The 23,085-nt window shown below is 36.4% G+C and overlaps 1 protein-coding gene and 1 long non-coding RNA gene across 2 annotated transcripts in view; one reads left to right on the top strand and one right to left on the bottom strand.

The window, feature by feature from the left end:
* Positions 1–23,085, top strand: part of OCA2 (OCA2 melanosomal transmembrane protein) — a 177,617-nt gene that overhangs the window by 51,735 nt on the left and 102,797 nt on the right. The window contains exons 6-9 of the mRNA XM_042867669.1: positions 249–321; positions 8,222–8,379; positions 10,027–10,109; positions 10,451–10,604. Coding sequence (XP_042723603.1) covers positions 249–321; positions 8,222–8,379; positions 10,027–10,109; positions 10,451–10,604 — 468 coding nt within the window. The remainder of the gene's footprint in view (positions 1–248; positions 322–8,221; positions 8,380–10,026; positions 10,110–10,450; positions 10,605–23,085) is intronic.
* On the bottom strand, positions 10,446–12,111 carry LOC122177877. The gene is made up of 3 exons (XR_006178187.1): positions 12,041–12,111; positions 11,452–11,492; positions 10,446–10,526 (listed from the first exon to the last, which is right to left on the bottom strand). It is a non-coding gene; the product is annotated as an uncharacterized LOC122177877 (long non-coding RNA).

Here is a 23,085-nt window from a genome sequence, read left to right as displayed (position 1 = left end):
TCATCATCATTTTTCTTAAATTCACCTAACCATGGTGTCTGTAGAAACACTGGGATAAAATATATTGAAAATGTGGCCTGTCGTAAGTTCACTGAGGGAAAATTACTTGTCCTTGACATGTGTACCTGGGCTGCTTTTCAGCTTTGGGGGAAACTTACCTGAAATATTGAAAGCAATCTTAAGATTTAATGTATTGTTTGAAAGTCTTTAAGTTTCTGATATAAGCTTAAGATATATTTTTTCCCTAGATTTTGTTTGGCATTTACCCAGATCAACACGTGTCCTGGCAGATGTTGGCTGTCTCGCCTCTGGAAAGCTTCTGTATCCTTCCTACACCGAAGAAAACTTAAGCTTTGTTAATGAAATGGTTGAACTACTGTTTTCTCTCTTATACTCAGAGTGGATTTATTCTCCTCAGAGCATGTGCTGCCCTTAGATTTGTTCTTTGATGCAAATTGCAGTTGTGCATCACATCCAAGCCGGCCGTGATGAATAGTGCCTCTCTGTGGTGCTTTGTGGTTCCCATCCAGTTCTTACGTTGAGATTCTGCATGAAACCTGAAGTTTGAAATCCTGGTGGGATCAGCTTCTAGAAAATAGCCATGACTGTGACCAGTACAGTCCAATGGCTGCAGCAACTACTCCCCAGGCCAGTGGCTTTCTATCATCTGTAGCATGTTTTAAGGATCATGATGCATGATTCATTGCAGGTGAATGCAAACCTGTGTTTGAAAGGCCTTTGAGGGATGAGCATGATGAACATTCAGTTAGTAAGCAATCAAAAACTTTTGCTAATAAACTACCTTTCTTGTTTCCAATATATTTCTAATTTTATCAGTTTGATCTGCAATTTCTTTTACTAATATTGGAAGATGATTCACTATGGATATATTTTATGAGCATCTAGGGAGCATCATCTTTTGAAAAGGTGCAGTAAGAGTTAATTCTTGAAAGATTCATTTTTTCTATTTAATTAGACAGGTCCATAGCTTTAAGGAGGCAGAGTCCATTCTAAACAGATTTGTTAGCGTTCTCACTATTGCAAATAATGGCACAATGTTACACAGTTATTAGTAGGGTAGATGAGGAAGAAAAGGTTAGTGCTTGGGGGCAATTTATAGTGAGAAGCAGGGACTGCTTTTTGGAAGAGAGCAAGAGAGCATTAGCAGGACAAATGAAACCTCAACAGTTAGCTCCCATCGCACCAGGGCTGTAATAGCTCAGTTTGCTGAATCAGGGTGTATTGGCATCAAGTCTTTGAGATCAAGTTCTAGTCAACTATCATAGCATAACTTAAGGACTGGATCTCTTTCCACAGATTTTGCACTGGAACCACAGTTACTGCTCTGTGAGCATTGATTCTGCAACTGGTTATTCTTTTTTCTTGTTTCAGGGAGTGCTGTTCGGACTGGGATAATGATTACAATCAAGTATTTCTTTATTTCATGTTTTACACGTAATATCAAGATGCTTTAGCCAAATAGCTGTCAGACAGAATATAGCATTCTCTATCTGACAAACCTGGAGGTGAAGTTTCTTTGTGTCATATATGTTGAACGCTAGACATTCTGTTCTTGCATTCCTACTCACTGAGCTGGGAGTAAGCAATCCAGAAAAGTCTTGTTTCGTTTTCAAGGTGACAGAATAATTCAAGCAGAAGGGTCATTGAGAGAAATTTGTTTCTAAGTGAGATTTGGAAAAGGTGTGAACAATTCTGAATGTCATCTCACCATTGCTACTAGTCTTTGGTCATGCAGACATAAGCTCATGTGTTTGTGTCGCTTTGTTACATGGTAAAAAATCTTTTGGCTAGGTTTGGATAACACTAACCATTTAGAAAGCAGTGTCGAAGATGTGATTTATGCTGGCTGAAGATTGCAGTATTCTCAATGGACGTTAAGAGGTAGTCTGAATGTCTACAAGAATTTCATGGTAGGCAGACAGGTGTGCTGTGATAGCTCTTGTCACCAAGCCCATAGAGGTTGTGTATGAGACTATGGGTGGAAGTGTCTTAGCTCATGTGATACTAAATTATGCTAACGATATGCTCTTTCCTCCTTGCTCATGTGTCAAAAGCAGTTGAAATGTGTTTAATAGGTACTAAGTATCATTTACTCGTTTTATTTTTTTTTTAAATCCTTCATCTCATTTCTATGCTTTTCCAGAAAAGCTCATGTATTTTGAATTGTGTATTGAGTATATACACTCTTATGAATACATATGCATACACTAGAAAAATCTGAAAAATAATAAACTAAAGGTGGAAATTTAAATAATTAAAAAATCAAATGGAGTCACTAGACTTCATCATTCTGGTGTTGCTTAGATATTTGTGTATTTTTTTTTCTCTCATGCACACAAGGTGTCAGACTTGTTTGGAGCTGTGACTTTCTGTCTCTGGCTGCTGCTTCTAATATAGTGTGTCTTTAGCACTTTTCCATTTTCTCTAGCTCCTGTTTGATGTTTCCATACCTTTGTTTATTGCTTGCATTTACTTTGGTTGATTTTTCCCCACTAACTTCTGTGTACATTTTAGTATCTCATGTATATCTCCCTTTGCTTTATCTATCCCCATGGATTCTAAGCAGACTGTAGTGCTGAACTGTGCTGGCTGTAGTTTCTGAAAATTGAAGCTTTCCTCCTGTGATTAGTAGACTCTTTCTGTGTATGTAAGATGTTTTTTAACTCTAATTTGCCTATTGGTGCAAGACCCAAATTAAGTGGATTTAGTATGATTTTTTCAAAGTAGTGGTAATATTGTTCCTTTTTGACAAGACAGGATTTATTTACTTTTAAATTCTAACAATCAACTCTTTAATACCTGACAGAAATAAGTTTATGATAAGGCGAACTTAAAGGATGCCTTTCTGTAGGAAGCAATATTCATTGCCCTTGTTAGTGTAAATCTGTGAAGCATTTTCAGACCTTTGGCTGAAAGGCCTTATGTTAAATGGGAAGCATCAATAAGTAAAGGGATGATACGCCTTTGGAAAGTGGGCTATAAAAATAGAAGAAGAGATATGGAGTCTGAAATATTACAGCATTTCCTATGTTCTGCCATGTACCTATCCTAAGACATGAACATATTTATTTTCTGTAAGTCCTAAGCCATTCAAACTTTCAAGTAACTACAGTCAGTTAGCTGGTGAATTACAGAAAGAATAATAAATATTCATTGTGCTTATTCATTAAACACAGAAGTTTTCAGTCTTGAAGAAAGTTCTGAAATATTTGATGGATCCTGTTTGTTCCTTCATTTCAAAAAATTTCTGTCGTGACCTAAGCAAAATTTTAATTGTTTCTTAAGCTACAGGGAACAGACAGCTGGAACAGAAATCTGCAGTAACCTTTGGAATCGAACTAGGCTTTATGAAATTCAGAAATAATGGGGATTTGTGGACTCTATTGAGGAATTACACAATCAAACTTTCCATTCATTCATTATCATTTAAAGAAGGGTCTGTCTCCCTAGTAGAGTACCTTCTTTTCTTTCCCTGCCCCTGATACATTTGTTGCTATTTCTATATTTCAATAGTAGAAATATAGTTTTTTTAAAAGAGAAGGTAAATCTTCTTCTAGTACAGTCCTGGGTCAATGGGTCTCACATCATCTCTGTCCCTGACAGGTTTTTCAGCAAGTCTTGTTTGTTTCCCTCTCAAGAGCCACAGTACTTATGCCAGTTACTGCTATACATGAGGGAAAGTTAGGGCAGTCTAGATGCAGCAATTTTGTTTTCCTTTTTCAGATTGCTTGTCAGAATGTACTTCTTGTGGTCCTGAAACCTAATAATAACTAGGGAGTGGAATTTGATTTTTTTCTGTGTCTGGTCAAGAATTCTACAATTTTAAAATATATTTTAAATCCTGTCAGCCCTGATCTGATTGCTTCCTTTATATGTTTGATATCTCCTCATTTTAATTCTTTGGAGTGAGGACTGACATTTTGCAAGTTATTTATATTTGCACAGCACCTGCTGTAAAGAGTTCCTTACTCACTTGCTCTCTGAGTACTATCGCCACAAGACAGAACTTAGGGAAAATACATCATCTAATGTCACGACTGAACCCTAAAAAAACAGAGTCAAATTGACTAACTAGTGGCCATTTTCACTGGTTTATCTCTCTCCTTGGTAGCTCTGGGAGATTTCATTATGCCCTAGCCAAGCTTAAAATATCAGACTCAGAAAACAAAAAATATATCTTAGCAGTAATAAAATATTGAAATTTACATAATAGGCTAGATTTCTTATTTTAGTTGGATTCAGAGAAACTATTTGGAAAAAAAATAAGTATGAAGGTTGATAGGGGAGACATTAGACAGAGAAAACAAGATATGCTGACCTTATTATCAAATTCCTTGCTGAGGTAGAATGAGTTTGAATGATGGGTGCAAATGTGTTAATCATAGAGCAAGAAAAGGTCACTAGAAAAACTTGTAATCATGCCATGACCATTGGTGACACTGAAAATCACCTTTTCTGCTCCCTGAGACAGAGATATTTATAGAAAGAAAGACTATGAGGAAAAGAATGCACTTGGGGTATTGAGAGCTTTTCAGCTTCCAAGAAGAACTTAAAAAATGGGTTCTTCTCCCAGGCAGTATAAAGTAACTAACTGAATGAAAAAAAACAAAACAAACAAAAAAACACAACCAAAACAAAACACCACCACCAACAGAACAAACAAATAAACTCCTCAGATGTTGCTTTAGCCCTCTGCTGTCAGACAATCTTCAGTCATTTTTTGCTTGAAGAAGACATTTAAAAATTATTTGTTGCTGGAAATGAACTAAGCATTTTGGTCTGCAGGCAGTATTCAAGCTTCTAAGAGGATGGATGAAGACTAGACCGTATTCATTGGCAGGCAAAAAAGCAGAATATCAAGGCATATTTGAGAAAACTAATGAAACTTCTGAAACCGATAGAGCACAGAGAGAAAGGGTGGAACCAAAGTAGAGAAAAATGGAACCAAACTCTCCAAAAAGGGAAAAGAGGAGGAGGAATTACAGTGAATTATTCAAATGGGGAAACCAAGAGTTATAGAAGAGCGTGAATTTCCGCTTTGTATACTTTGAAGAGGTGATCAAAAGACAAAATTGCAGAGAGATGTAGAATTTCTAAGAATTCTAAGAACATTCTTAGAATGTTCTTAACCCTGGTTAAGAACAATATATAAAAATAGATTCTAAAGCCCAGGATGAAAAAAAAATGTCTTTTAAAAATGAGAAAAACATAAGAAACCAGCATGAGCAGCCTGGTCATATATCAGGATCATTAGTATATATGCACGTTGGAAGCTCAATGAAAGAAAATCATTACATGTAATAATCTCAAGGTACATTTTACAGGAAGCAGAGTACATGATATAACTAGATGTTAAAGAAGGCATAAAGTCAGCGTGCGAATAGAGAGTCTCTGTCAATCGTGGCTTTTCAGATGGTTCTGTACATAATGCATAAATGCCTGGATGGAGAGTAAAGCACGGATGAAGTACTTAGGGTGTGACTCATCCCTTCTACCTGAGTTAGTCATTCCAGGCTCTATTTATATAGTTCATAGACAGTTGGTGCTTCTAATATGATGGTGCAAAATGAGACAATGAATTCCATCTCCCCTTTTTCAATGATTTAAAACAAATTAAAGCAAACAACTCAAAAGCAGATGTCCATGTGACGGAAACAGAAGCTGGTAGATAAATAACAATATAAATTGTTATAAATTAAACAATATAAGTTTAGCCACTGTATCCTGTTCCATCTTGTGGTTTGTGTAAGCTAAAAAAAAGTGAAATGATATGAGGTCACTCTTGTGTGTTCTGAAATACCTTCTAGGAGCAGAAAATACAGCTCATGGTTTAGTGCTGAGCGATGGACCTAGTCTGGTGCCAGATGTAATTACATAGAGCCACTCTGTAGTGGTGCACAAAGCATATGCAACCCCAAATCCCTTGACAGGATAATTCACAACAGTAATATAATTTCAAGAATGGAACTACATAAAAATGAGGCAGCTTAGCCAAAGTGGAATAAAAATAACAGCTCCAGCTTTAAATCTTGTCTGGGAGATTTCTTGCTTTAAAGGCACATACTGAAATCTGTGTTTCATAAATGTTCAGAAAAGAGAAAAAAGAAAACATGTATCACGATTAAATTGCAGAGTTAAACAGAATATTGGAAATAAAAAGACAGTTTCTAAAAGTTGAAGTCATATATGAATGGTCAAAATGGAAAAGAGACCACATTCTTGTAATTTAAGGGAAATATAAAGCCAAGGTAAGGCACGACAGAAGTGTGCTGTGGAGCAGACTGAGAAAAATGGCTGGTAAAAAACCCACCTTTTGGTTTATCTAGGTGTAGCTGAAGTTTTTTTCCTGATTTAGCCTGAGTCTACCTTTCATAAAGGCTGCAATCTGCTGCTGTGTAACAATGGAATTATGACAGTTGCCAAATAGAGTTTGGAGAAAGATAACTGTTGGAACTTCAGCAGACCAGAGAATGATGTTCAGTGCCACCTGCACTCAAAGGAGAATGTTTTTATGCTAGGAATCTTTCTGATGGTTTTATAAATGTTTTGAAGAGAATGGAAAAATGTTCTTAAGTATGCCCCTATTTAGAGGAAAATAAGGTAAGAACCACTCTTCTTGAAAATAAGGTTTCATTTTTCCCCATTTAATTTTAAACATCCGGTATAATAGCTTCTGAATGTGACATCTGAGTAATTGTAAGATATATTTTAAAAGTATTTCTTAAAAGGAAGCCTCCTTAACTATATGCACCTGAAGCTTTTTGAGACATAAATTACTGGCTACATTTCTGATAAAAAGCAGACAGTCAAAAAGTGTCCCAAATCATTGGGCTAATAACTAGGTCAGCAGGCTTATAGAAGGTATAATTTATGTCTCAAGTTAGAGATATACACATAGTTCCAGTGGAGAGTAATATTATGTATTAGGACACCAAAAAACTATGATGCCATGTCACAAGTGGAGTTTGTCTCCTGATTCATTACTTCTGGAGTTAATTTTTATGGTTTCCTATGAAATTTCTTTAAGCAAATAGATGCTTGTGTTTGTTCATGTATGTTCATTTTTAATGAACAATGTGTCAATGGTGATGCTGATGGCTTGCCAAGCTAAACAGGGAGACATTTATATTATTTTGCAAAGTACTGGCTCCTCACCTGCCACTAGATGATAGAATCACAGAATGGTTTGGTTTGGAACAGAACTTAAATCCCACCCAGCCCCAATCCCTGCTATGGGCAGGGCTGCTCCCCACCAACTCAGCCCCATCCAACCTGGCTTTGAGTGCCTCCAGGGATGGGGCACCACAGCTTCTCTGGGCAGCTGTGCCAGTGCCTCACTGCCTCCGAGTGAGGAATTTTCTCTTTATACCTAATCTAAATGTCCCTTGTTTTATTTTAAAGCCATTCCCCTTGTCCTATCACTAAGCTTTCCTTTTTCCCCAAGCCCACAGGGATGATTCTTTCTCAAGCATGCCAAAAGTGGATTCCTAGCAATTCTGTGTTTAAACAGCCCTAGATGTTCTCAGACTAGTTGAGCCAAGCCTCTAATATGTTTGTCTCTCATGGTTGGCTAATTTCTTAATTATATTAGTCTAGGAATGTTGTTTGACCACATCTCATGCTGGATGCTCAAAAGAAAAAGAAAGAAAAGATAGAAAAGGAGCTGAAGGAGAAAAAGACAATTAGCATTCTCAGAGGAGCTTGATTATGTATTTCTAGATGTTAGAAAACTTATGAATTAAATTTTGACCAGAAACCCAAATTCTACACCACAAATGGAGAATTGATTCTGATTTAATTTTCCACATGGTTACAGCTTGCACAGTGTTTTCCCCAGTATAATTTCAGGTATGTTTAAATGGCCCAGTTAATGATGCAGACTTTCTTCTATACAAGCACTTAAAGAGCCTTACTTCACAAGCTCTCTCAAAGACCAATCTCAAGATTTGCAAGGAAAGGACAGAAGGATTTGTTGTGATTCTTTAAGTTCTTTTTCCTTAGGAAACCAGGCCAAAACTGTGCTACTTGGTGAAGAGGTAAACATCTGTTTTCTTCCTTTCATAGTTCCTTATGTATTTTAGGATTTTAGGTGAGTAATATGTTTTCAATATAAACTGACTCATCTTTTTTTTTTTTTTTAATTGGAATATCTTCAACTCACTTTTACTGGAAACTTACACCTTAACAAGTTTATTGACAGCTATGAATTTGACAGACTTTCGTGACTCTGCTCTGTTGAAGTTAGACATAGGAGGCCCATTTGCAGCAGATGTAGCTGACGAACAAACACAAGAATACATTTTAGTACAAGTCAGCCAGACTGAAGAAACTGGATCAAGGAGGAGACGCCAACAGCAGGTGATGGTCTTTGTATTCTCTTTCACTTTTTCTGAGTTGCGTTAAATCTTTTGTTTTTCATCACTGTGTTTGAGTTGGTTGTGTTTTTCCCTGTGGTAAAATTGGTGTCAACATCAGCATTAGAAAAATAATTAGAACAGCAAAGTTACATTTTCCTCTGTCATTGTGAGATTTCCTCTAGCTTTCAATACTCATCAAAAATCTGTAAAACATGCGTCCCTTTAAAGTTCACACATTAAAAATTGGCAACATTTCAAGAATTGTCTTAGAAAGATGAAACAAGTGCAAAGTGCCTTTTCACACTCACTGGAATATATTTTCACATTTTGTTGAAATTATTTTCTCACACACGCCATCACCTGTATTGTCTTTAATTCTCTTCAGGCTTTGACATTGTTTATAACAATGTCGTGCTGCTCCCTTCTTGAGAACTCAGTGAAGGAGGATCTTTTATGATGTGCCATTGTGTATCACTGAACAATGGAGAACAGCTTCATCATTTAATAAATAGCATTGGCATATAAACAGCAGCCTCTCATTCCATATGAGGTGAATGTCCTGTCTCTACCAGTGACAACTTAGCCTGTAATGTTGACAGTTTTCCCATGTACAGCCAATCTCACAGTCTACATCAGAAGATTAGTTCCACTACCTCAGTGTGCTGAACAAAACTGCAATGTCAGTTACTCTCTCAAAAGTACCAGGCCTGTGATGTGAGGTTAAGCCATGCTGCTGGCCGTGATCCCCAAGGATCCTCCACACTGCTGCAGAATATCACTTCCAGCTGGCACTGCAGGGATGGTCCTGGAGGATGGTCCCAGAATGAGAGGATGAGTTTGCACCAAATTGAGGGCTGCTAATATACCTAACGAAGTGTTATGAATATAGCCTGGTGCATGTGTTCTCCATAGTATGTTCTCCAAACTGTAAAGGAGATAGAATGAAGAGGTATGAATGATAAAATGAAAAGGCAAATGGTATCCTGGTCTCCATCAAAAGAGGGGCGGCCAGCAGGGACAGGGAGGTGATTGACCCCCTCTACTGTGCTCTTGTGAGGCCCCAACTGGAGTACTGTGCCAGGATATGGAGCCCCAGTACAAGAAAGACAGGGAGTTGTTGGAGACAGTCCAGAGGAGAGCCACAAAGATGTTCAGGGGACAGGCTGAGGGAGCTGGGCTTGTTCAGCCTGGAGAAAAGAAGGGTGTGGGGTGACCTCACTGCAGCCTTTCACTACCTAAAGGGAGCCTACAAACTGGAGGGGAATCAACTCTTTGAGAGGGTTGATAGCTGCAGGATGAGGGGAAATGGTTTTAAGTTGAGGGAGGGGAGATTCAGGTCGGACATCAGGGGGAAATTCTTTACCCAGAGTGGTGAGGTGCTGGAACAGGCTGCCCAGAGAGATTGTGGATGCCCCGTCCCTGGAGGTGTTCAAGGCCAGATTGAATGGGGCCCTGGGCAGCCTGGTCTAGTATTGAATGTGGAGGTTGGTGGCCCTGCATGTGGCAGGGAGTTTGGAGATTCATGATCCTTGAGTTCCCTTCCAACCCTGGCCATTCTGTGATTCTGTGATTCTGTATAAAACCTCAGAATAGAGACTTACCACTTTAACTGATGTTTATAATATTACCATATCTGACTCTTTTGCAGGTGGTATACAACTGGTCTTTACCCTTAAGTTCAAGAAGAAATCAGCAAATCATCACAACCAGAACCTTTCAGATACCAAACAGGTTGGCTAAGAGGCTGGGATATGAGCCATTGAAGTAGTAGTTTACACAGACTTGATGGTAAAATAATAAGATATCATTTTAGAAATAATATGTCACTCCCTGTTTCAAAAAGGTCAAGGAAGTGTGAACCCCCTTTACTTTTTAAATGAATTTCCAAAGTTGGGTTATTTTCCAAACAAAGATATTTGTAAGGATAGAGTGAAAATATTTGAGAAGCCTCTCACAATTGTAAAAAAGAAAACAAAACAAAACAGCACATAGATATATTTATAGATATTCGTTATAAAACAAATATTCATTTTCACTCAAGAAGAAAACAGAACTTCTCTTCTTTTTCCCAGAGGCACCATCTTCTTAAACATTCAAGCTCTCCTGCAGCAACCTGGAAGTGTTCCTCTCTCCATGAAACATCAATACCTTCATGCAAATATAGAGGCACAAGTAACAATTGCATCCATCATCTTATTAGGCGTCTATGTGCTGATCATACTGGAAGTAAGTCATGTTTTGTGTTGTAATTTTATTTTTGCCCTTCACTGCAAATGGAACATGAGGAAGAGTTTTGTTCTTGGCATTTAACATACTTCTAAAATCTGTATCTGAATCTCTGCTGTATCTTTATTGTTGTTAATGAAATAAATAAGATATGTGTGAGGAAATTGTTCTGAATTATAGCCAATTCTGGCTTATACAAAAGTTATACAAACAATGCAGTGGTTCTTGCATATTCTTTTGTTAGTGTCTCTTTGTGTTTTAATACTTTTTAAAGGATTATAATTTGGCTGTGAGAGTAAAAATAATTTTGGTTCATAAGAAGTGTGGAAAATCCTTGGTTAAAAACCAATTAACTTAAAAACAGGTTATTCTTTTTTCTAAGGGAACCTCAAACAATAATTTGGTGTGCTTTTAAAAGGTTAAACTGAGCACACTTTTTAGTATGAGTGACATTTAGAAATGCTTTTACTGTGCCACTTAGAGAGGAACTAGAATCTGAATTAACATGAGGAAGTCAAAGGATGCAGGAACTTTAAACATTTAACTTCATTTGAAAGTCTTGAGCTACCAAATTCAAAGAAAATGCTTTAAATCAGCACCAAGGATGAAAAATACGTCAGAAATAACTCAAGCTCCGACAGATATCTTTGAACTGAAAACACCTACTTTCTGAGTATCTTGAAATAAAGTACAGGTGCAGGAGCCTACATTTTATTCCCCCCTTTTTATTAGTTCATGTGAGTGTTAACAATCTCGATGAATTTTCAAGTTGAATCACACCAGATTTCTACTTGTATGAAACACGTATCATGTCTATAAGGCATTTAGTAATGTCTAGCATGCTTACCATATCTTTTCTGTAGCTTAAATTTTTCATCGTTTTACCTGCTAAAATGATAAGAAAGATAGGTGAACAGCTTCTTATCAAATATTAATGGCACATACAATATGACAGATACTTTAGACATTTAGATTTGGTCATTCAGGAATAGTGATTTATTTCTATGCATTTTATACATGAAAAAGGAGATTTAATATTTAGAGAGGGACTTGGGCTAGATATTGATATAAATATATGAAAGCATGCAATGCAACATCAAAACAATTGTAATGCTTTTTAATGCAGCTTTTAGTTTTGAAAAAGCTATGTAATCCTATAGCAATTGCAAAATATTGTTTTTTAAATATATGTAGTACCTGAGGTTACATGTTTTCATTGTAAAAAACCACTTTGGAACAATTCTTGGGTCAAAGGAAATGAAGGTTTGAAACTCAAGAGCAAAGCCAAGGAAAACATTAATTTTCCTGTTGTTAATAAGAAAAAGCTCTAAAACCGCTAGTTTTTTTTATTGTTTCTGTGAAATGATCAAGGAAAAATTTCTGTTCTTGGCAGAAAAATTATTTCATCACTTTCAAAGACAGAAATAGATCTTTACCTGTAAATTTTGAATTAAAGATGTGGGAATTCACCTATTGAATCATGGTTTTAGCTTTCTCCAGAGTAGCTGTAGAAATGACAAATGCTACAACTAGAGTAAATTTTAAACTATAAATATATAAGCTAGCAATAACTGAGATAGAAATAGAACTTCACTGTTTTTCAGTTCCCCCATGGATCTCTTCCAAGAGATGGATGTTAATATTTTTAGTATATGTAACACTGGCTTACCTCATATTTGCTATTTATAACTTTAGTGCCTGAATTTGTGCTTTCTCAACACATTGCACTCTATTCCATTAGCTGTTATCACTGTTAGAGAAATCAATTGGTGTTGCTGCAGAAGTGATGTCTCATGGATTTTCATTTTCTGTGCTGTTGCTCTCCTTCTTTTATCTGTCTTTATTGCAGTTTCCTGTGTTTTATTAATTGTCATTGCCAATATAGGTTCAACTTCAGGCAGTGTGTACACCCCAGTGCATTTTAGAACTATATTTTCACATATTTTCTTGTATCTGTGAAGAAATAGTTGGGATTTTATCTGTCACAATGCACAAGAGCTATCTGAAGGTTTGCATCTAGCTGCTTTTGCACAGCTCTTTTCCCAATACAGGAAATCACATCACATTCCTGAATTCAACAGTCCACATTCTTCCACATTCCTGAACTCCACAGTCTCCATCATTTTTGTTAGTCACCAGGGAATGTACAGCAGAACAGGCTGCAAGAGCTTTTGCCTCCCACAGACACAGATGATGGGAAGAACTCTGATGAAGGAGCATGCTATGATTGAAAGACGAACTTCATTTACTGTAAACTGTCATTTTCTCCAATCTTACACCAATTCAAAGACATAGGAAAATTCTGCTCTGAAGCAGTTGTTTTCATCTTTATCAGCACCAAATCTGTAGGACATACATCAAGTACCATTCCCTGTTCAGTAGAAAAGTCTCGATGTCTTCTGAAAAAAGACTGATAGAATCATAGAATGTCTTAGGTTGGAAGAGATCTTATATCTAATTCAGTTTCAACCTTCTGCCATGGGCAGGGCTGTTCCCCACCAGCTCAGCTGCCCAGGGCCCCATCCAACCTGGCCTTGAGCACCTTCAGGGATGGGGCACCACAGCTTCTCTGGGCAGCTGTGCCAGCACCTCACTGCCCTCTGAGTAAAGAATTTCTTCCTAACATCTAACCTGAATCTACTCTCTTTTAGTTTAAAGCCATTAATTTCCCCCTTGTCCTATCACTATCAGACCATAAGAAGTTGGTCCTTCCCTTGTGGTAAGGGCCAAATGAGGTCACTCCGGAGCTTTCTCCAGGCTGAACAAGCCCAACTCCCTCAACCTTTCTTCATAGGAAAAGTGCTCCAGGCTTCGGATTATCTCTGAGGCCTCTTCTAGACCCACTCCAACAGTTCCACATCCTTTCGGTACTAAGTCTTGTTACGCTGTGGAGCCTGGTTTCTTCATGCATTTATTTTTAGTGTTGCTTCTTTTAAAACTGTTTATATGTTATTTAATCATAAAAATTTGAAACACATTTCTGGCTAAGAAGATACTAATTTTGCCTCTCCAGTTTCTAATGGTTTCTTTTATATACTTGCCAGAAATGTGAATATTTTTGTACTTCACCATCCCACTCTACTACTTGATATTGCCTTTAACTCTGGATATCTCTTACTTACATTTTCTTAGTAAGACCTGTGTGTTCTCTTTTTTCTTTATTTTTCTTTTATTTTCCATATAATCATTCTTTCCTTCAGAAAGTGGACATTCATCCACTTGAAATTGGTTTTTCTTCATATATTGAACAGTTACATCATTGCATTTCAGTCTTCGCTGCCCTTCCCTTCTCCCAGAGGAGAAAGAAGAAAAATATATATTTCTCATGGTATTTCTGAAATAATCTAATCCATACCATTTTGTAGACTTTGTAGAAAACAATGCAGTATTTCATTTTATTCTTGGAAGCCAACACTGCACAGGAAATTAAAGCAAGGGTACATTAAATTAAAATAAAACAGCAACAACAAAACAAAATAATAAAAAGATAAAAAGGTGGTTCGTGTTTACCTGCTTTGATCTTGGCTCTGACCCTTCAGGGTTCCTGAGGAAGAAATGGATTGTAAGCATGCTTTCACCCAGGTCTATGGGGAAAGCTGGTGTAAAGTGCTGATGTCCAGAGTTTGATGTTGATGTTGCTGTACTAAATTAGTTCACAATGTATTTCAAGAAAGACTCTTTCTAGTTTTGATCCTCAAAACATGTAGACCTCTTTGATTGAGAATTTTTCAGAAAAAAAAAATTCTAACTAAAAATCTTAGGAAATTTACTTTTTGCCTTCTTATCTGAAAAAAAATGTTTGAAGCAAAAAAGCATATGCTCTCTATTACCTTCTTTGATCAAAATTAATTGTCCACCACAGCCCTTTTACATTTATATAAATTATTTCTTACACTCTATTTGCTCAGATTTGATAAGCAGTCATGTAGAATCTTTTTTTCCATTGATACAGCATAAACAAGTAAAAGTGAGATGGTTAAAAATCTCATTTTTTCCTATGCAATACAGTGAGATACCTTTGACTTCTCCCTTTTTATGCGTGGTAGAGTATACAGGTAGCGGGATAATATACTGATTACCTTTTAAAGAAATCTATCTGCCTATTCTTATATTAAAATATTTGTTAATGTTATAATGTTATATTAGTATTTAGACAAAAAATCTTGAGTCGATAAAGCTCTTATTTGTTATTAGTAATTGCATATTTGTAGTTATGTTGGAACTGCATTAATTAGGAATATGTGCGGAGGAATCCGTTTATTATTACAGCATAGAGATCACTAATTTGGATAAATTATTAATTGCATACTCTTGTTCAATATTTTCCATTAATAGTATAGTTCATGTTGAGGGCTAAAATGGAGTGTTAGCTGTTTGTGATATTTAAATAAACCAGAAAGTATGAAGGAAATGATCTTTAAAAAATGTTTTAGTGACTTTATTAAATAATGAAAAGTTACCACTATCATGGTATATGGAATGAAAGTGATACTTTCAGGAATTTGAAATTCTCCACTTGAGAGCCTCCACTGAAATTGTTTTATCACAAGAATTATCATTCATATTCCCTTATGTAGCTAACTCTAAGGAAGATCTTGCTGGTATCTTCCAAACAGCATTTTAGTGACCTGACATCTTGAATGATTTTTACAGGTCTATATTACCTTTTAAAATGCAAATATGTGAAAGTGCAAAATCTGCCCTTAAAAGGTCTAGCTTCTAATTTTTTGAAGAGTGGACTTATAATCACAATTTTATTAATTTATGGAAATGGACAATATCACTTTCTTTCCATATTTCCTTTCTATTATTAACTGGTTTAAATTATGAATAAGCATCCCTTAAGCTCAATTACTTTAATTCAAAATAGAGTGATTTTTAATAGCAACTAACCAGCAGAAATTAGCTGCAGACATCAAAATTACTACACAATTGAGTATGCAGTTTAGTGCAACCATTTTTCCAGCATTGTGGGCTAGTTGAACCAGTATCAGAAATCACTTATACAAATGAAATAAGGCGTTTTTTTTTAATACTACTGTCCATGCTCACAAAGTCCTTTTTTTTAATAAAAAAAAATAATAATAATAGTAACAATAATAAAAATAATAAATATACTTATTTCGAATAGGGTGGCTATTTGAATACTTTCATGCTTTAGAGAGGGAATAAGAAAACTGAAAAAATATTTGCTAGGATATGAAACATAATATGAAGAGACTGTGAAAGGCTAATCTTAAGGGAGATCTTTTTTTCAGATGAGGAGTCATAGAAACTCTGGATGAGCTTACTCTGCATGGTTTGTCATTTCCCATCCATTCTCATATTGATTGGTGATTAAATATAGACAGAAGAGTGTGGATTAGTCTTTCCACTTCCACATATGACCTACCAAAAAATTGCTAGCAAAGGGACAGAAGAAAATCCATTGCCTTTACTGGAAAAGACATTGAAAAAAAAAAAAAAAAAAAAAAAAAAGAAAATCAGGACAACTGATGTCCCTTACGTGAATTAATATATTCCTGCAGTTATTATTATTTCCAGTCATGCTAGTTTGTAAAAATTGTGAAGTATTAAAACACTGTTGGTGTTGGCAGAAAAATAGAGTAGGTTATCAGAAGGAACCATCTATATTTTTTAGTGAAGAGTCTGAGCTGTATCTCATCGGACAAGACAAAATTTGTCCTCATCTGCCTTTATGACTGGGGCTGGTTAGGGAGAAAAAGAGCACAAGGTGGGGGCAGAGCTGAAAAGGCAATGTCCTTGTGTTTGCCAGCCATCCTCCAGCTGTACAAACATGACGGAGAGCAAAGACTTCTTGATTCTCTTGGTGATCTATGCCATTTTACATGAAGATAGATATTTACATGAGATAGAAATGGAGCCAATAGGACCCATAGAGCAAACTCGCTAGATGGAGGCATAGATCATTAATGCTGGTTGTTCCACGAAATCTGAATACAGTGTGATGACACCTAAAATGTAAAATCCAGTAGAGTAATCTAGCTTCAAGAAAAATTTAGATACCTCAGGAGCATGCTGGCTGCATTTTTCCTCAACAGCAGGTAATTTTAAGTCTACTTTCTTTACAATGAGAGTGATGAGGTACTGGAACAGGCTGCCCAGAGAGATTGTGGATGCCCCATCCATGGAGGTGTTCAAGGCCAGGCTGGATGGGGCCCTAGGCAGCCTGATCTTGTATTAAATGGGAAGGTTGGCAGCCCTGCCCGTGGGTTGGATCTTTATGATCCTTGAAGTCCCTTCCAACCCAAACCATTCTATGATTCTATGATTCCATGATAATTTGGAGACCCTAGTAGAATAGAGAACTATATTCAAATATCTCCTATTGCTTTTGTTTTTTTTTCCCCAGCTGAAAATGTGCAAGATAATAAGGGCTGTCTTGCCAGCCCTTTCTCAAGAAAGTGATACCTTCATGAAATAGAATAGGCAGCATGCACTGGGCAAAGGCATTGAAGCCTATAAAGTTGTGGTAGGAGGCAAAGTCTGCTGAGATAGTTGCTAGAGGACTGGACTGAACATGTAGATCCAGATGTAGGGAAGATCCATCCCTCCTGTTTCCTGGATGGAACTTTTTCCAAACTTTACTCTGGATTTTGTCTATGTGTTGGTGAGGCGCAAACAGAAGCTTGTGACTGAGCTAGTAATTAAGCAGTATGGACTGTGAAACATTATAGTCATTTCTTTCCTTCCTCTGATATAGGAGGATCACAGAATCATAGAATATCCTAAGTTAGAAGGAACCACAAGAATCATTGAGTCCAGTGTGACTTGTTTGGAGATACCCATGACTTTAAAGCAGCTGTGCAGGCATATTACAAGTCATTTCTTACAAGCAGCAGTGGATTGGTACTGCCAAGGTGCCGTGATTTTTGCCACTTAGATGGAGTGGAGACACTGCCACCAACAAAAAGGCTCCAATAAGACACAGCTAGCACCAGTTAGATAAACTACAGTTAGAACTGTAACTGTCAAAACTGCAAAAAAGAAGTGTAAAGGAAACACAGAGTGCTTTAGGGCAAGGACAGAAAAAGTTAAAATAAAAATACTGTATTAGCAAGGAAAATCCTCAGTTTGATCCCAATTTGCTCTAAGAACAATTTTGTATTATTTATCTGAGTTTACAACCACAGTTGTCTGATTTTTCAGATCTATCTTGGTGAAAATCTGTCTTTCCTCTATATGTGTGTGTGTGTGTGTACATACAAGTGTGCTCTTTAAAGAAAAATGTCTTAGATGTGGTGCTTCTTAGGCAGTACTTCTGTAGTGTGTAAATTGACCTTAATTAAGAACTTCACAGAAAAAAAATTTCCACTGGATGGTGCTGCTCGCTATTCTGGGAAGTAGATGGCATTGCTAGCTTTAAAAGGTGCTAGCACCCAGGCTCCACTTTCCCCAGAATATTATGCTTTTCAGTAATAATAGGAGTCATATTTCCAATGCTAAGTGTAAAAACTAATTTCTAAATGTCCATTTTCTATTCTCCATTGCCTTTTAAAACTAATTTTTAAACACTATATGTTCAATTTTTGAAAGACTATCAAGCACAAACGTCTTGCCTTTCTTCACTGACTGTATATGTTGATTTTTTTCTGTTTGTTTTGTTTTCTGTTTGAGACAGGCAATAGAACATTAAATTAGCTTAATTGAATGTTGCTGTACAACTTCTACCCCGCCTACAGCAGAGTTTTAGAGGGCCATGAAGTTGTAAAATTTTAACAAGGTATTAAAACTGACATACGCTTCTAATGCACACAATCATGGATGAGACTGCTCTGGGATTGCAGATGGTGTTTTCCTTCAGCAAAGACAAAAATAACATGGGAGAATGTAGGGAGCAGACTTGAAGTTTTGTGACTTTCTTCATTTAATTTCTTTACATTAGAAATTCTAATGTAGTTAGACTTTAGGATGCTGTGATAACTGGGGGAATACAAATGATTTCATCTTCTTTTCAAGAAAACATTCCATAACAGCAAAGGTTTTGCAAGACTGAAAACTTGTTGCCAGGCCAACCTGTCAATATACAATAGTTTTGGTTATGTCTGCCTGCGGTAGCAGTCTGGTTTATCATCTTCCAGGTAGCACCACCACGTTCTTTTCTGGCTCAGGACCTGATATCTCTACTTTAGTCATATAGCAAATATTTTTTGTAGGTAAAATATTGCAGGATTTATATGCTTTGAAACATAAAAATGATCACTGTCCTGTCTATTCACAGGGTTCTACTTTTTATTTGTCTGACCTGATTACACCAGGTCAGATTACAGCAGGTCCAGAGGTCCCTCCAAACAATATAATTCTGTGTTTCTGTGATTCATTCATCTTGGTGTATCTCTGTCCATTTTTACATTAAGACAAAATCCCCAAATACAAAGCAAATAAAAACACACACTTTCAACATTTGAGTCTGCGAGACTCTCAGACTATCAGATATTACTGAATTTTCCTAACCAGTATTTCCTGAAGGGGTATAGTTTTCTTATATCAGAGCCATCCCAGTAGGAAAAGGCTAGAAAACACTCACTAATGACTTTAATGGAATAACTGCAAGATATGACAGACTCCTGTTTTTTTAATTTAACTAATTTATTTATTTTATATGAATCTCTTAGAAATAGGTATGATGGTATATGGTGATCCTAAGCACACATTTCATGCTTATGCTAGTACTATCATATTGAATTACCACTGAATTTTTTTGAAAATGAATAATCTATTTTTTTTTTTAGGTACAGTGATGTGTTTTTGATATATATTGACTTACAAAAATGAGCCTGATACTAAGATTTTCTAAAAATTAATTCTAGTGTATAGTCTAATTTTACGATTTGCTCGCTGTGTGTAGGTACAGCATATAGATAATATCCTAATTTTCAGAAAAAGATATAAACAGCTGTCCTTGCTCTTAGTGACTTTTGCAATGCTTTTAGTACCTTTGGAATCTTAGAGGTACACAGTATTTCAACATCTGTTCCCCATGTGCTTGCCCCAAGAACTATCCCTGAATTCTTCATCAGTGTAAGATATACTTTCTAAACTGAGTTGAGCAACACTCTTCTGGTTCATTAAATCCCTGCAGAATTTACTTGCTACTACTTACCTAAGTAATTCTAAGGCAATTAATTTTCTGTTGTCCATTTTGCACTAGCTCTTGAGTCAGGTTCCCCGTGAGGGGTTCCCAGGCACAACGAGGAATGCTTTGTGACTGAAGGAGCAGCAGATCTGCTTCTGCAGAGCTCATGTAGGATGAGAGTGAGGATGGCTTTAGCTGCCATCACCAGCTGGGGGGAGGTATGCTGCTTTGCCTTTATCACTGGTACTGGTTAGATGGGCTCGTTAATGTACGTGAGCATGAGGGAAATAAAATATGACTGGCTCCACTGACTTTCCTTTTTTTCTGCTCCAGTCTCGCCTATACCTGACTACAGCCTGCGTTTCTAGACTACTAGTTTATATTCTGTCCAGATTGTACAATTTGTCAGAAGTGGAGCACATTCCATAAATTGAGCATTTGATGCCATTCAGCTTTGAAATCTGGATCTGCTGTGAAACAGTTCAAAGTATCGTGAGGCTTTTTTGACCTTTGTTTTTTCTCTAACATAAGCACAGATTTTCAGTTATGTTAAATGATAGAGTAAGGAAAAAATATTTATGTTAGTTAGCAAAATTACTTTTTTTTTTTTTTTTTTTTTTCAAATATCAGTTTGGGTTTCAGTTTTTGATGGCAGTTTTTGGTTTTGTTGTTCATTTTCCAAACCATAAGTGGATCAAATCCACATGACATGAAAGACTGAAGTTTTGTCTGTATCTTACAAAAACTGTTGGATTAGTCCAAGGTAATGCAGAGTACCAAAATTTATGAAGTATATGATAGCAAATGGTAAAATGATCTTCACGGAGGATTTCTGAACATATGTACTGTTGCAGTTAAGTTAATACTGTCTTGACTGTATGTAGGAAAAACAAACTCTTCCTCTTTGAAGAAAATTCTTCTTCCTCTGCTGAGGATATTTTTAACACGGTAAAAACTAAAACGCTACTAAAACAGAGAAAGGAAATGATATAAAACATTAAGTCAGAAAAAAACTTTCCTAGAGCAAATTTTATTTCCATTCTCTTTGTCACTGTCCCCTGAGAATAAACTGTTGAACTATAGACTTTGTGAAGTCTAAGAGGGATTTGGCTGTGGGTTTTATAGCAAAGGTCTCAGCTGCTGTGGAGGTGGGTGGAAAATGTATAAAGCTCATATGTAAATAAAGGTTTGTGAATAACCACCTCCTGTTGAAATGAAGCAGTGCTGCCAGTCTATCATGTGAAAATGAATTTTTCTGGAAAAGAAGTATTTTAATGCAATAGGCTTCAGTGGAGAAAAAAAACAGAAGGGTGAGAAACGAACTGAGGCTGCATTTGAAGCTTTACATTAAAGTCACTGACAGTCATCTTTCAACTACCATTTATCACTTATAAAGAAAGACTTGTGGAAATAAAATGTTGGGTGTGATGTATGATTTATCAAATATCTTCAGCAGCACATTTTAGAAATATGCATGCCCTAGATTTCAGCTAGGAAATGTATGCTCTGAAATAGCATACAGGTCACCATTTGCTCATCTCCTAAATAATTTCCGTTTGCCTCCTGGAGCACTTTACAAGATAAAGTGGTAGAATTTTGGATCATTTTTATAATGGTGTTATTGTAGTCTACCAAGAAATCTGATGAACTTTGTACAGAACTTTAAAAAGCACTTCAAAAGCATTTCAGATTGATAAAGAGATTTAAACATGACAAAGCTCTAGATTGTGTAAGTCCAGTTTGCATTAAAGCTGTGGAAATGCATATTTTTGAATAACTTCAAGCACAGCATACTTGTTGCATAATTGATTTGGATTGTTTTGATTTCTTATGTTAGACTTAAATTCTCATTTTAGAGTATGGAAACTATTATACAAAATCAGCATTTGGCACACTATTGCACAGAAGGCAAGCTTTCTATAGATAAGAGACAAGTTTCTATAGATAATTAAGAATAAAATTCTTATAAAACTATTTCTGATCTCTCCTTATTATGATTTCACATTATGGTATGACTCTGAAGTATTGCTGTCATGATGCCTACATTGCTGATACTACTTTTAACAGGCTCCATTTTTGCATCTTTGGGTGTTTTAATTGCTTATATAAAATTGTGTAAATTTTCATTCTGTTTCTCAACTCTCAACATAAATGATATCCTGTATCAGTGACCTCTGGGCCTGATTTGTGCATTGAAAATATTAAAATCTGTGCTGCCTTGCTTTCAGTAGCAGTTTGTATTGAATTAACTATCACTTTGTAAAAGATAAGTGCTATCCTTTGCTGTTTCACCAGTTGAGCAATGCTAGGTGTTCTGTTCTGCAGACAAAGACAGAGATGATGGTGAAGATTTCCTTTCTATGAAGAGATTGTAAAACGAGGTGGGGAGCTCTAGCATGCAAACTTTCATCCTCCTTGCCCATTTTGATTTTCCTTCTCAATGGCTGTTACTTGATTTTTCAAAGAAATCTTTTCAGGAAATTAGCTTTTATAGGAAATGCATTTCATAGAGTGGTCTAAAATCATCACAATGTGGGGATCCATTTGCAGGATGGAAGAAATGGGTGAGATGAAAGTAAGGTGTTCCTTTGGCATTTGGCATTTGGCTTTGACAGAATGAGGAGGAACGGAAAAGGACATTTGGATAAGAGGCGTGTTGGAGAGAGAATGAAAAAGAGGTGCTGGTATGACGTCTGCAGGATGGAAAGAATTTTGGTGGTGGTTTCTGTCAAAGGAATGAAGTGTAGCTGAACAGTAGTCCAGACAAGAAGTTATCAGTGATGGGGATGGGTTTTGGAAGGGAGAGATGAAATAGGGAGGAACGTTTAGGTATCAAAGAAAGATACATAAGAATTATTGATTACATCATGTATTTGATGAGGATACATTGTACAGAGTCTTGTGCTTAAATGTATTACAGCCCAAGCAACCAAAACTATGCCTCTCAGTTACCCAGAGCCTGTGTGTCTCTGGCAATGACTGGGATCCAAACTAATCATGCTTGGGTCAACCAATATCTGTGATGTTATAGACAGTTCCAACTTGAAAGGGGGAATCCTTATGAATCACGGTTCTTTCAGCTTAATTGTCTTTGCTTATGAAGTAGCGTAAAGATATGTTTTCTCAAGGATGAGAAGGATCAAATGAGTATGGATGATTTCACATGTAAACTTGCAAAATTTCTTTGCGTTCAAAAGTCCATCAAATCTCTCAGCTTTCCTGAGGCTACATGTCTGTGTCAATTAATTTCTGAGCTCTTTCAATTCTGTACCTGAGCTTTTGCTTATGGATTCTGACATTCATTCTGAAATGATGTTTATCTTCTTTTCAGACTTCCCAAGATTTTGGATTGGGTCCATGCTATTTTCCAAAAGAACAATAATG

Source organism: Lagopus leucura, unplaced genomic scaffold (assembly GCF_019238085.1).
Source record: "Lagopus leucura isolate 7727_CA_CO unplaced genomic scaffold, USGS_WTPT01 Super-Scaffold_100001, whole genome shotgun sequence".
NCBI lineage: Eukaryota > Metazoa > Chordata > Aves > Galliformes > Phasianidae > Lagopus > Lagopus leucura.
This window is presented reverse-complemented; position numbering and strand designations above follow the sequence as displayed.